Source organism: Xenopus laevis, chromosome 5L, assembly GCF_017654675.1.
Source record: "Xenopus laevis strain J_2021 chromosome 5L, Xenopus_laevis_v10.1, whole genome shotgun sequence".
NCBI lineage: Eukaryota > Metazoa > Chordata > Amphibia > Anura > Pipidae > Xenopus > Xenopus laevis.
In genome coordinates this window covers 57,910,182-57,924,299 of record NC_054379.1, presented here as the reverse complement: position 1 = coordinate 57,924,299, position 14,118 = coordinate 57,910,182, and the positions used below count along the sequence as shown (strand labels likewise).

The 14,118-nt window shown below is 37.0% G+C and overlaps 1 protein-coding gene across 1 annotated transcript in view; it reads right to left on the bottom strand.

Moving 5' to 3' along the window:
- The window catches only part of LOC108716131 (chitin synthase chs-2), a 30,646-nt gene extending 24,552 nt beyond the window's left edge, over window positions 1-6,094 (bottom strand). The window contains exons 1-7 of the mRNA XM_041562786.1: window positions 5,670-6,094; window positions 4,630-4,719; window positions 3,492-3,659; window positions 3,020-3,200; window positions 2,357-2,467; window positions 1,464-1,605; window positions 1,078-1,278 (exon numbers count right to left, since the gene is read on the bottom strand). Coding sequence (XP_041418720.1) covers window positions 1,078-1,278; window positions 1,464-1,605; window positions 2,357-2,467; window positions 3,020-3,200; window positions 3,492-3,659; window positions 4,630-4,719; window positions 5,670-5,989 — 1,213 coding nt within the window. The 5' untranslated portion in view covers window positions 5,990-6,094. The remainder of the gene's footprint in view (window positions 1-1,077; window positions 1,279-1,463; window positions 1,606-2,356; window positions 2,468-3,019; window positions 3,201-3,491; window positions 3,660-4,629; window positions 4,720-5,669) is intronic.
- Window positions 6,095-14,118: the final 8,024 nt, after the last annotated feature.

Here is a 14,118-nt window from a genome sequence, read left to right as displayed (position 1 = left end):
TAAAGGATTTAAGCATTTTGGTTCTTAAGGGTAATTTTAAAACAGATAATGAAAGAAAAGTGTGGGAATACAAATTAATGGAAACTTTCAATTCTCTAAAGAATGGACTAAACCTGGACCTTGTATTTATGGCTAATTATGTGGACTAAGAAAGTACTGCACCAGGTCAGAAATACCAACATGTCTGGATATGGACTAAGAGATCATATGGAATTCCTTTGATTCTACACTCCAATAATTCAGCCCTGATTTATACTCAGCCTCTTCGACCCAAGTTATCTTGTACCTCATCTGCAGATCCCATCGTAAATGACTTTGACACCTTACACATAGATCGATATTCCTTTTTGTCATTTTACCTATGAGCTGAATGCTTATATATACCAGAGAACACCATAGCTTCATTGTAATCAGCTTGAAAAGGGAACTAAAATGTTCTGAAAGCTTGCTATGATTATATTAGTTAGCCAATAAAGGTATCACCTTTATACCACTTTTGTTATTTTTTTTTATTTCAAAAGGGTTGCCCTGTAACATTCAAAATGGTAAATCAGGTCAGAGGCCAAGGCAGTCAGAAATCAAGCAAGGTCAATAACGGGCCATTTCATAATAATAAACACAGGAACAGAACACCAGGATTACAAGAAGTTGGCTTTGAAAAGCAATTCATATAGGTTAGTTGTCATTTCTAAATAGCCTGACGTGCAAATGAGTACAACCTCACAGCATAGGCTTTAATGTGTACAGGATTACAAGCCTAGCCCACACACACATTGTGATGCTCCACCCTCATGCCTTCAATCCCATGCTATTGTAGATGTTGAAATGTGTGACTGCAACCCAGAACAATAGAGTCTGTTAAGAGTTCTGAAAATCGGAAAGGCATGCCTTATTTAGCAGGTTCCCTAGTTTTCTAGTGAAATATATTTGCCATGCAACAGTGAAATTTAGAGACGGCACACTAAGAAACAATCTAATATATCAAATACACACCTTGCTCTCAAATGGACTATGGTTACCGCCATTAAAACTTACATATTTTAAAAATATGTAGGAGGTGTAGACATGAAGAAATACCTTGATCATATTGAACATAATGTGCAGCTTCTGCAGCTTTTGTACTGTACTTTTTTAGTACATTGTCATCCATTAATGCAGATGCTCTGAACAAACTAAAGCATCCTGGGCTACAAAGGACACAACCAAAGACATGTTCTGAGGACTTTTGCAGCCAGTGTCCAACGGCATACTCAAATTTCTGGTACCAGACCATAGGTCCTAATAAGAAAGAAAGACAAAGATCAGACAACTAACATTTAGGGGCCCGTTTACTTAGTTCGAGTGAAGGAATAGAGGAAAAAAAAGTTCGAATTTCGAATGGTCGAATATGGCTACTTCGACCATCGAATGGGCTACTTCGACCTTCGACTACGAGAGAGAGAGAGAGATATGCTGTCTTGTACCCATTCCAGTTGGATGTATTCTTCCACAGGCTGCTCCAACACCAGGATACCTTCTAAGACGGTCAACAAGTAACATTAAGGATGATGGTTGAAAATCAGTGTCTCCATCCAGGGCTAATACATAAGTATTGTGTTTCTCATTCTAGTATTTAAAAGACAAATACATAAAAGTCTTTTAGCATCTGCAATAAAGACACTTTCCCCCTTAATGTTTGCCCAGGAGCAGTAACCCATAGCAACCAATAAGATGTCTGCTTTTAAGCAGGTGACCAGTAAATGCTACGGCTGATTGGTTACTATTGGTTACTGCTTCTGGGCAAACTTATTGCCTTTTTTTACATAACCCCCTTTGTGCACAGGCGCATTATTGTGCTGGAATAACAGAGGGCATTCTACAAATTACCAAGTATGGCATTGTCAGTAATGTAGATTTAAGGTTTTCTTTCATTGGAATTAGGTGCCCTACAAAGGGTGTCTGGGTAATATGAACCATATTGGAATAGGATACATTTTGTATTTGAGAGACTAGTTTAATAAGGAGCTTCTTAAATACTTGCATCTACTGGAGCATTAGCACTGCTCTGTGCGACATCACATGGTTAGAACATTTGAGAAGTAGGTGAAGTTGGGGACCATCTCTAGAGAACAGTGCTGGCTGAGACAAGTTTTTCACCTTGTCTAATGCAAGAAAACCCTCCCAGAAAACTCCCATTGATACAGGGCCAGTTTTAAATATAAAAAAACCCTTCATTATTCATCATCAACATTCATTATTTCCTCTCCTGTTTCTTCACATTTGTTGCTTTACTTAACATTGAACAAAAGTTTAAAAGTATGGCAATTTTAAAACAGAGTGCATCTGGAATTATGTTAAAATGAGTTTAAAACTGTACCTCAAAATCTTTTTTAACACGCTCTTTTTCAGTGGGGTCTGTGGCTTTCTCAACTAAATTATCATATTTACGAAATAGTTTCCATCCCAGCAGATAGAACATGTACATAATCTGAAAGTACAATGACGAACATCTAAATATTCTTCTTAGCACTTTGACAAAATTCTGTACAAAACAATCAATTTAGCCAAGTGTAAACCTATTTGATAAAATATCTTATTCATTAAAGACTAAAGTTATTTTGGAAGGTGAAGCAGCTTGAATTACGAAGAACAAGACTACTGCTTCTACATAATAATAAAAAACAAAAAGACACATCAAGAAAACATTTCACATCACAAACCATTTTACAACTTTGTGGTTAGTGTTAAAAATAACACTTTGGGACAGATTCATTTAAGTAAAAAAAGTTTATCACATGAAAAGTCACGGATAAGATTTAACTTGAGATGCAAGTTTTTTCTCCTCAAATTGAATCTTGTCTATGAGTTTTCTTGTGATAAACCATGAGATAACTTTTTCACACTGAAATGAATCTGGCCAAGTGGCTGATAATGTATTCATCATCTGCTTGTGCTTTGTTAACATTGCAGTGTGACATTATTGTCATTGCAGAATTGTTCATTATCATGAAGACTTTTTAAAAGGTTAATCTTACCGTACCTGAGACCATCTCTTTTTATGACGAATCCTTTGCTTATCTTTCAGATGTACATAAAGGAGATTGCCTTGTGGGAGGATGTAGCAAAGCCTTCCACCATAAGGAGTCACCATAATCTTTTGCTGTCTGCAACTTGAGATATTAGTTCTTGAAAACATGTCTTTCCTGTTGCTAGAAAAAACCCTAGAGATTCAACAGAAATATTAGACATTTAATTCTTAATGCTATTTGTAAATTGCATTTTTTTGCATCAAGAGTACAATTCCCTTTATTAACTGTAAAGAAACATGGTTGCAAATTGGCATTAAAACTCATTCTAGGCCAGTAAATATACTTCAAATGTAAAATCTCAGGTTTCTGGGTCAAAAATAAAACTTTAATTCAATATATATTAATTAAAATAACTGATACCATAAAGTTTGCACAGTATGCAACAAAATGTACATTTCCATTCTGTTCGTAACCATCTCTTACCTGTGGACTTCATCAAATGCAGAAATTAAATATTCCACATACATATTGACACATCTGTTCTTTTTGCCAGTTTGGGTATTTGTATCCTCGGTAAATGCATCATCAAAAAATATATGTGCTTCAAAGTCCAAAGTATCCTTCTTCATATTTAATTTATATTTGTCTAATCTAATGTAAAAAGTGTGAAAAAGAATAGGAACAGAATAAGATGATATATAATAATTCATTAGAAAACAAAGGATTTAAGAAGGTACATTCTCCCAAGAAAGCTTAAAATACCACATGTTAGAGGGAGTTGTTTCAGGGAGCCTGAGTCTGTCTGTCTGTCTGTCTCTATCTATCTATCTATCTATCTATCTATCTATCTTCATAATAAATGTTAGGACTTGGAACAAAAAAAATTACTTTTATTTTAGGTTTAGCCAAAATACACTTTAAGGAGCTTTGAATGAAAAGCATCATCAGTTTATCAGTTTTATCTGTCAATGTTTAGAGAGAAAATTATTCTTATTATACTATGAGAATAATTAGAAAGTATTATGAGAATTGTCTGTCTAAAAATTGCCACTCAGCGGTAGACCCTTGTAGGGAAGTGCCATGCTTTTTGTCCCTTGGTGGCTAACAATAAGAACATTATGAAAAATGTTTTGGATTGTATTTACACATATGCTTTCTAGTTGGCACCTTTAGGGGATGGTGGTGATACCATATTTGCAACTGGTTTCAATATGAAGTTATTAGAAGTTAAGGTAATAATTTCTGAGAAATAAATTCATACTTAAAAAAATTATATAATTTAGATTAAGACATATAGGGCCAGATTTAATTCAGTGACAAAAAGTTATCTTGTGGTTTATCATGTGAAAAACTAAATTTGAGGAGAAAAAACCTTTCTCCAAATTCAGTTCCAGTTTTTTCCCATAGACTTCAACAGAGTTTTCATGTGATAAACTGCAAAATACGTTCTTCTGAACTGAATTGCATTTCAGATTGAATCTCGTCCATGAGTTTTCATGCTTTTTCATGCTTTTCCTTACTGAATTGAATCTGGCCCATAATTTGTATTTGTTGAGTTTGGAAAAATAATTATTTAATTAATACATTTCAACATGTATTTTTTGCTTCATTCTTACATTACCTGAATAGAGAAGTAAGAATTTTTAGCATTTCATCAAAGGTCTCATGCCACATTGTAGCACATAAATACACCATGACCTTGTCATCTGAACTGTAACAAAATAACAGAGAAGAGAAAGATACAATAAATACTTCACACGAAGGGCAATGGTTGGCGATACTGCACATTTTCATGCCAGAGCAGAAAGCAACTTCTACTTATTAATGTCAGGGGAGTTGACCTACAACAGATATTGGACCAGATTCAATTCAGTGAGAAAAAGTCTTATCACGTGAAAACTCATAGATGGGATTCAATTTGAGACGCAATTCAATTCAGATAAAACTTTATCATGTGAAAACTTTATAAAAGTCTATGAAAAAAACCCAAAACTGAATTTAAAGAATTCAATACAGTTTTCATCTGATACACCGTAAGATAAGTTATTCTGAATTGAATTGCATCTCAAATTCATGTGATAAAACTTTTTCTCACTGAGGGCCAGAATCAATTTACTGAGAAAAAGTTCTCATGGTTTATCGATGGGATTCAATTTGAGGAGAAAAAACTTTCCTCCAAATCTAGTTCCAGTTTTTTCCCATAGACTTCAGTACAGTTTTCATATGATAAACAATGAGATACGTTTTCTGAATTGAATCTCGATTTAAATCTAGTCCATGAGCTTTCACCTGATAAACCTTTTTCTCACCCAATTCAATCTGGCCCAATGTTTTGAATGCCTCTAAAGGTGGCTATTCAATAAGTTATTCATGTGCTTTCTTTGGCTCCCTATATTACTACACATATTGGGTCAGATTAAGCTAATGAGGGAAAAACACTATAACAAGTTTTCATGAGACAAACATTGAGATAATTTTTTCTCACAGAATTGAATCTTGCCCTAATATACCCTATTTGTTACACATGCATAAAGCAGCTGTGGAGGAGAGTCAAAGACAAGTATCCTGGAAAGCCAGAAAAAAAAGTTATACCTGTAAAGTGCAGCAATGCACAAGTATATATGATAGTATATGCAGTACATTCTTATTATGAATTCCTACCTTTGATTTGGTTCACTCTTAGAAGGCTTCTCTAACTTGTATTTTGTGTTTAGCAGCATTGATTGATCAATATAAGCCGCTTCGTAAAGGCGTCGATCAAACAGCTGGGTTGTTCTCTCTATTCTCTGCACCTTTAATTTCCATATATAGAATGTGCACAAGACAAAGCCCAAGTACCAGCTTATCCCAGATATGAACAGCATAACAATATTTGTGGTGCTCACATGCAATATTGTTTTGCACATACTCTGGCCAACCTCCATAAGTAGATTGTTAACCATAACGTCACTGAGCTTCAGATTCTGACAAAAAATTGTCATGTTAAAAGCCCCTGAGTTGCCAAATTGCTCTGCAGCTTTGTTATACTGGTTTACAAAAACAAGAAACAAAGCAATACAAACTACAGGTGTGGTACAAATCAAAGGCACAGCAAAACCTCGTTTAACATAATGCATTTTACATGCAATAACCCCAAACCAGTGGCAAGTTGCAGAGGTGATAGCCTGTATAGCTAACAGGATCAGCAGCAAATGCAGATCTTTCTGAGCAACGGACTTTAACCGAGTCCAGCTTTCACCTGATAGAGGAACACAGCTTCCCACCACAGCTGCTGTTACTGCAATTTTAACAACACTACTGCAGATGTAAAGAACATTCCTTGAATCATGTTCTGGTTCAATATGATGAAAAGTTGTTTTTTGAAGAAGGAGGAGTACATTTTCAAACCAAGTTAATGACACTAAAATGGTTGCCACTATGGCAATGCTGACATATATTCTGTATGTGGAATCTGTCTCTAAAAGGTACCCAATGGAGAACAAAATGTGGCCGATTATGAGTAAAACAAGAGAAATGATTGGAATTGTTAATTTCCAGTTTGGAGATCTAGCCCGATTAATAATTTGCACCGCCGAGGGTATTGTATAAACACTGCTCAGTATCATGAGATTGCTGATAATGTTGAAATGAGGCATTGCCACCACAATGAGCATTGATGATCCAAGTGCAGTGAGGGCTTCAATAATGCAAATCTGTTTAAAGAAAAAATCTCTAGTTATTCCGAGATGTTGGTACTATTACACAATCAAACTATATTGCTATTTATATTAGGGGTGCACCAAATCCACTATCAGTCCCACTTGGTACATGGGTCATGTGGGTAAATTAATAGAAATCCACTTATTAGGGGACCTCACTGAATGATTGATATTTCAGTGTATAACCAGCACTATTGTTAAGCCACAGACTTAAACACAGCTTTGTAAATATAAGTATTTATTGAAGTCCTGCAGGGAAGCTTAAATAGTGCCAATATCTCTTCCAGCAATGTAGTAAAGATTTTTCATGCTAATGTAAAGTTTGTATTGTGACAACAATTGCTGGCAGCTGGCACTTTGATCCTTGTTGTGTGTTGCTATGTGAACATTGGAGCAAATATCAGTTTTAATAATTAGTAAAACAATCCTAAATAATGGTTGAAAGTCTAAATTAGAGTAATAATAGAGTAATAATAGAGTTTTTATATGCTTACCATAAGCACATCACCTTTTCGGGGACTGGGCGAATGTGTGAAGATCAGTTTCCACATGCTCTTTATAAACATGAGAATGCTTGGTATCACCAACATAATGCCAATAATAAGGGTGCCAAATGGTCTGTTTGAAATATTCAATGACTTTTCATTTGTCATGGTCACCAGAAACAAGAGGGTTACCTAGATGGAAATAAAGGACAATATAAATGGCTGACTCAGCCTCTTCAGACCAAGGGACAGATTCACTGAAGGGTGACTAACGCTAGCAACATTTCGACAGAAATCCAATCATGGCCAATATACTAACAAGCATAGGCGACCATTCGCTAGTCTACGGACCGCCGCTATCGTTCGTTTGTAAATTAACGAAGATGCAAATTTTACTGAACTTTACCTCTTTCGTCAGATTTTTCTTCACCACCTCAGACCAGACGAACTGCTAAACTGAAACTATATCTTCCTCAATCTTACAGTATGTCAGTTGCATCATATCCTGTCTTCCGGGAAATGCATTAAAGTTGTAAAAACGCTGGTGGCTTGTCCTTTTTTTAAGTGGGATTGCCTGCAAAAGTCCTAACTATTAAGCTTTTTTAACATTTTCCCCCCGGACATTTAAGGGGCATGGAACCTACGTTTTAGGGTAGGCTCAAGTGTAGTGCATTAGAGAATCTATTTTGTCTTTATTCAGGATCCTTGGACATTTGTAATTAAAAGTGTCCACTTCAAGCATTTGCACCAACATCTCTAATAAAGATGTCAATTTGACTTTAATGTACCTGCCCTATTCAAATTGACCTAAGCATAAAAGGACTAACAAAGTTTCACTAGGCAGAAGCAATCGCTAGCGTCATTTCGCTTTGAAACACTCGCACTGCCGAAGTAACGCTATCGAAAAGTCACCATCATTCGGCACCCAGTATGTAACATCACATTTTGGTCAATTAGCTTAGTGGTAACTAATTTTCACCTGGCGAAGTGTGGCAAAGTGTATTGAAACGTTCGCTGGCAACAATTCGCCCTTTAGTGAATTTGCCCCCAAGTTGGGATCTCACTGGCCCAAGAATGGAGAATTCCCTATGTAGGGCTGCACCAATATCTGATTGAAATTTATACTAGTATTTACAAGGTAAGTTAGAAAATCCTGTAATATAATTTTATCAAAGAACTATTCCCACCCTCCACCCCAATTAAAGGGGAACTAAGGTCTAAAGTAGAATTATGCTTGAAATGCTGTATTTTGTATACTAAACATAAACATGAACTTACTGCACCAGAAGCCTAATAAAATAAATGTGTCACGACCGGCACCCTAAATCCAGAACCAGTGCTAGGCTCCCTGGTTTAACAGTCGCCTTTCACTTCGGGAGGAGCCCTCAGCTAATTGGATGCCGCCAGGTCTTAATAAGAGAGGAGCCAAGCAAAGGTTCTGGATGAGCAAAGGGGCACGGTTGTTAGCAAGGTTTTGGACGGAAGGTACAGTTCTAGGAGCAGACAAAATCGTAGTCAGACAGGCCGGGGTCGGTGCGGGCAGAATACAAACAAGGTCACTCAGGCCGGGGTCGATACCGGCAGAGTTCACAGATCATCAGGCAGGCTAGGATCCATACAAGCAGCGTTCACAGGCAAACAGAATAGTCAGACAGGCACAGGTCAGGATAATCAGAATTCAGAGTAGTCAGGCAGGCAAGGGTCAGATTTGGCAAAATTCAGAATAGTCAGACAGGCAAGGGTCAAAACAGAAATCAGTAGATTAGTAGACAGTAGAAGAATCACACCCAGATACTAACAAGTTAGACCTAAGAGTTAGAGTTTTGTGTACAGAGCCCCTTTAAATATTTGAATTTTGAGACATTGTGATGATGTCATGACGCTTGCCAGCAACAGAGAAGATCAATGTGGCCGGCCCGCTAGTCCACCAGGGTGAATTATCACAAAATGATTTATGCTTTCAAAGTTGGCTGCAGGGGGTCATCATCTTGTAACTATGTTAAACCATCTTTGCAAGACCATGCACAGGTTCAGTGTGGTCTGGGCTGCTGTTGGGAGGCTAAGCTTAGGGATCGTCATAGATTATCAAAACAGCAAGTCAAATAATATTTTCCATAGTGCCATACAGCAAAACTGATTAATATTCATAATATGAAGACTATATTAAGTCTGCAGATATGAATCTCTACATGGTCGCCGGCTGCTCTACAGTGTTCCCCCCTGCCATTTGAAAGTATGATTGTTTAACTGCAGGGACTGTCTGAAGTTTGCTATCCACAGCATTTAGAGCAAGTAAAACGAAGGGGGAATGTCACAACATACAGTCAGGTTTCTTATAAAAACAGTATACATTTTTTAAATAAAGTATATTGGAGATTTCTTTTTCATTAAAAAAAAGTAAAAATTGTGGGGTTTTTTTACCTTTACATTCCCTTTAAAAGCAGTTAAGTTAGTGAACTTGCTATACATATATCGAATAATTAAAAAAAATTAAAAATTGCTGGCAGAAAGCAGGTCCTGTGCTGATGGTTTGCTCTAATCCTCGTTCCATAGCTGAAAGTCTTTGGAAGCTAATGATATTTGACTTTTTAATTTACCTTGACATTGGATGGTCAATTTATAGAATAGCACTTCTTTTCAGGGGCAAAGGAACATTGCCTGAGATTAGTATACTTGTTAGTCAGGTGGCAGAGAGTCCTTCGATAGTCCAGTGCAATACAATATGATACATAATAATTATATTCAGAATTTATTCAGAATGTATTGTAATAATGAACAGCAGCACTTTGGTGCCCACCAGTTAAAAATGTTAGCAATTTCTCTATTTTGTGTATTGGCATAATTTTATGTTGAATATGAATAATAAACGTTATGTTTCAATCAGTCCTTTTTCATGCTTACCTCATTAAATAACCAGATAGTGGTGCAGTTTTGGATATTATTTTCTTTATTAAAATGATACCTTGCGTTTGAAAAAAAGTCATGTATAGAGGATAAGGGTAAAAGTAAGATAATAAAAAACTATATTGGTTATTGCCAGGGACATTCAGAGTTACTTTGCTGCTCCATGAACTCCGAATTGAAAAAGATGCTAAATTAAACAGTTTTATGAGACTATAAAATACTATTTTGACTACTGTATGCCAGATGCACTGTAATCTTTGCCCTTCATGCAATCTAATTACATTGAATAAGTTACTTTTCAGTATCCCCTCTCAGCAATCTGTCTCTCTTTCTACAGGAGTCAGATTTTGATTGACAGGTGAAATTCACTGATGTGTAATTCACTGATGTGTGCTTCTAATCAATCTATCAGAACTACCTGTTTTCCAAATTACCTATCTCCGACACAGTGTACAAAGCTGCAGAGAGAGAGAGAGAGAGAGAGAGAGAGAGGGGTATTTCAAAACAATGCAGCATTTTTAATTTTATATATATATATATATATATATATATATATATATATATATATATATATATATATATATATATATATATATATATATATATACGGATACTTTCAAGGATCACACTCACATGGTTTTTTCATCCCTTTTCCCGAGTTTTAGTAAATAACCCCCTAAATAAACACAATAGCATTGTTTTGCTGCCTACATTGAAATATTCAGCGTTAAAAGCTTTAAAAGCTTATATAAAGGAGGAGGCTCTGTTAGAAAATGAGGGGGCAGAAGTCTTATGGGTGGAGTTATTCATCAATTGTAAAGCAAATGAATTGTAGGGGTATGCTATAGACCCTCATATGTAAGTGAGGAGGAGGTGAAGCTCCTGATGCAAATAGAAAAGGCTGCTAGTTTTGGTAAAGTAATGATAATGGGGGATTTTAATTACCCAGATAATGACTTGAGCAACAGTACTGCCAGATCAGTTAATTTGAACAAGTTTATAAACTTGTTGCATGACAATTTTATAGCACAGATTGTTGAGGAGCCAAAAAGAAAAAATGCTATTCTCGAATTAGTGATCTCTAATGACCCATAACTTACAACAAATGTGCAAGTCATTGAACCCCTGGGTAATAGTGACCATAATGTTATATCATTCAATGTCTGGTGAAAAAATTAATATACACTGGGGCAACAAAAAACATGAATTTCAGAAAAGCTAATTTTAGTGCCTTGAGAGCTGCCCTTCAGAGCATTGATTGGGGCTTATGTTTTCAGCTAAAAACACAGAACAGAGATGGTTGCCATTTAAAATAATATTAAAATGTTTCTGTTCTCAATTTATTCCCTTAAGGAGTAAATGTAGAAGCACTAAGAATCACCCTATGTGGCTGAATATAGAAGTAAAGAAGTTAATAGGAAAGAAGGCATTTAAAAACTATGGGGCAAATTCACTAAGGCGCGAAGCGCCGAACGCTAGCGTTAATTCGCTAGCGTTTGGCATTTTCGCTACTGCGCAAATTCACTAACGAACGCTGGCGTAGTTTCACTAGTGTTACTTCGCAACCTTACGCCAGGCGAATCTTCGCTAGCGACGAAACTACGCAAATTCACTAACTTGCGCAGTGTACTGAACGCTACCTTTTACGCTAGACTTCCTTCGCCACCTCAGACCTGGCGAAGCGCAATAGAGTAGATAGGGATTGTTTAAAAAAAAGTAAATTTTTTTTCTAAGTCCCAAAAAACGCTGGCGTGTTTTCTACATGATGGCTGATAGGCTGAAAAAGATCGAAAATTTTTTGGGGCTCCCCTTCCTCCCCCTACATTTCCTGACTTATGGCAACTTACCTAGACAGTGGGCACATGTGTAGGGCAAAATAAAAATTTTATTTGCTGATTTGAAGGTTTTCTAGGCATTTGTAGTGCAGATACGTGTTCCTCCATTGAAATTTGAATTTCGTGCCGTATGCAAATTAGCCTTCGCTAGCGTAACTTCGCTTTATTTAGCGAATCAACGCTAGTGCAACTTCGCAACCTTACGCTACCCCTGTGCGCAACTTCGGATTTTAGTGAATTTGCGGAGCGCTGGCGAAACTACGCCTGGCGAAGTGCGGCGAAGTGCGGCGAAGTTGCGCCTGGCGCAACTTCGCATCTTAGTGAATTTGCCCCTATAAGTCTGTTGGGACAGACGCTGCATTTAATGAATATAAAAACTATAATGAATGTTGTAAATCAGCAATCCGGAAGGCAAAGAAAGGAAATGAAGAGTGCATAGAGGCTGAGGCTAAGACTAACCCCAAAAATTATATTATTAGTAAAAAGATGCGGGTTGAGAGTGTGGCTCCCTTAAATAATGGTACCAGTATGGTTGTAACAGATACAGAAAAGGCAAATGTGCTAAATCAGTTATATTCTACAGTGTATACAATAGAGTAGTCTGAGTTCCCAGACTCACTTCATAGCTGCACTGATGGCTCAACTCAATCTAGTCAGTGTCTGACTCAGGATATGATTCATGAAGCTTTAATAAAAAATTATGTAAACAAGGCTCTAGGGCCAGATGGCATACACCCCTGGGTTCTAAGACAGCTTAGTTTAGTTTTAGACCAGCCCCTATTTCTGATTTTCTCATCTGGTATGGTACCCATGGATTGGAGAAAGACTGATGTCATTCCAATATTTAAAATTATGATGACAGCCTGGTAATTATAGGCCAGTAAGTTTGACACGTGTGGTGGGCAAATTATTTGAAGGCTTGCTAAGGGATCACATTCAAAATGTTGTCCCAGTGAATGGCATTATGAGCAACAATCAGCATGGCTTTAAGAAGAATAGGTCATGTCAGATAAATTTTATATTTTATTGCTTTTTATGTTGAGGTAAGTAAGATGCTGGACAGTGGGGGGGGGGGCAGTAGAGGTGATCTCTTTGGTTTTGTCAAAGCATTTGATACCATGCCGCACAAAAGACTGCTTTTTAAACTAAGGTCTGTTGGGCTTAATGAAGTTGTTTGTACATGGATAGGAAAGGTGGTTGTTAATGGTACATTCTCTGCTTGGAGTAAGGTTCTTAGTAGGGTCCCTCAGGGCTCGTTATTGGGCCCACTTTTATTTAACTTGTTTATTAATGACTTAGAGGACTGTATTGTAAGTAATGTATTAGTGTTTGCAGATGACTCAAAACTATCCAGCCAAATTAATTCCATCCAGGATGCGGCATCCTTCCAACAGGATCTTGACAAACTGGCAATCTGGGCAGCTAAGTGGTAAATGAGATTCAATGTCGATAAATGTAGAGTCATGTACCTGGGATGTAAAAATATCCAAGCCACTTATACCCGTAATGGGACTACACTAGGCAAATCTCTTGATGATAAACTTGGCTGTAGCAAGCAATGCCAGTCAGCAGCATCAAGGGCAAATAAGGTCTTGAGCTGCATTAAAAGGGGCATAGTTTCAAGGGAGGAGGGGGTAATTCTTCCACTTTATAGAGCACTGGTAAGGCCACATCTAGAATATGCCGAACAGTTTTGGTCTCCAGTGCTTAAACAGGACATTAGTGAATTAGAGAGGGTACAGAGAAAGGCAACTAAGCTGGTAAGAGGTATGGAAAATCTTAGCTATGAGGAAAGACTGGCCAAATTGGGGATGTTCACTCTGGAGAAGAGGCACTTAAGGGGTGACATGATAACTATGTATAAACATTTAAGGGAATCATATAATAATCTCTCTAATGCTTTATTTACCAGTAGGTCTTTCCGGCTGACACAAGGTCACCCATTCTGATTAGAAGAAAAGAGGTTCCGCCTAAATATTCTGAAGGAGTTTTTTACAGTGAGAGCTGTGAAGATGTGGAATTCTCTCCCTGAATCAGTTGTACAGGTTGATACATTAGATAGCTTTAAAAAGGGGTTGGGTGGCAAGTGAGGGAATACAGGGTTATGGAAGATAGTTCATAGTACAAGTTGATCCAGGCACTAGTCTGAGTCAGGAAGGAATTTTTTCCCCTCTGCAGCAAATTGGAA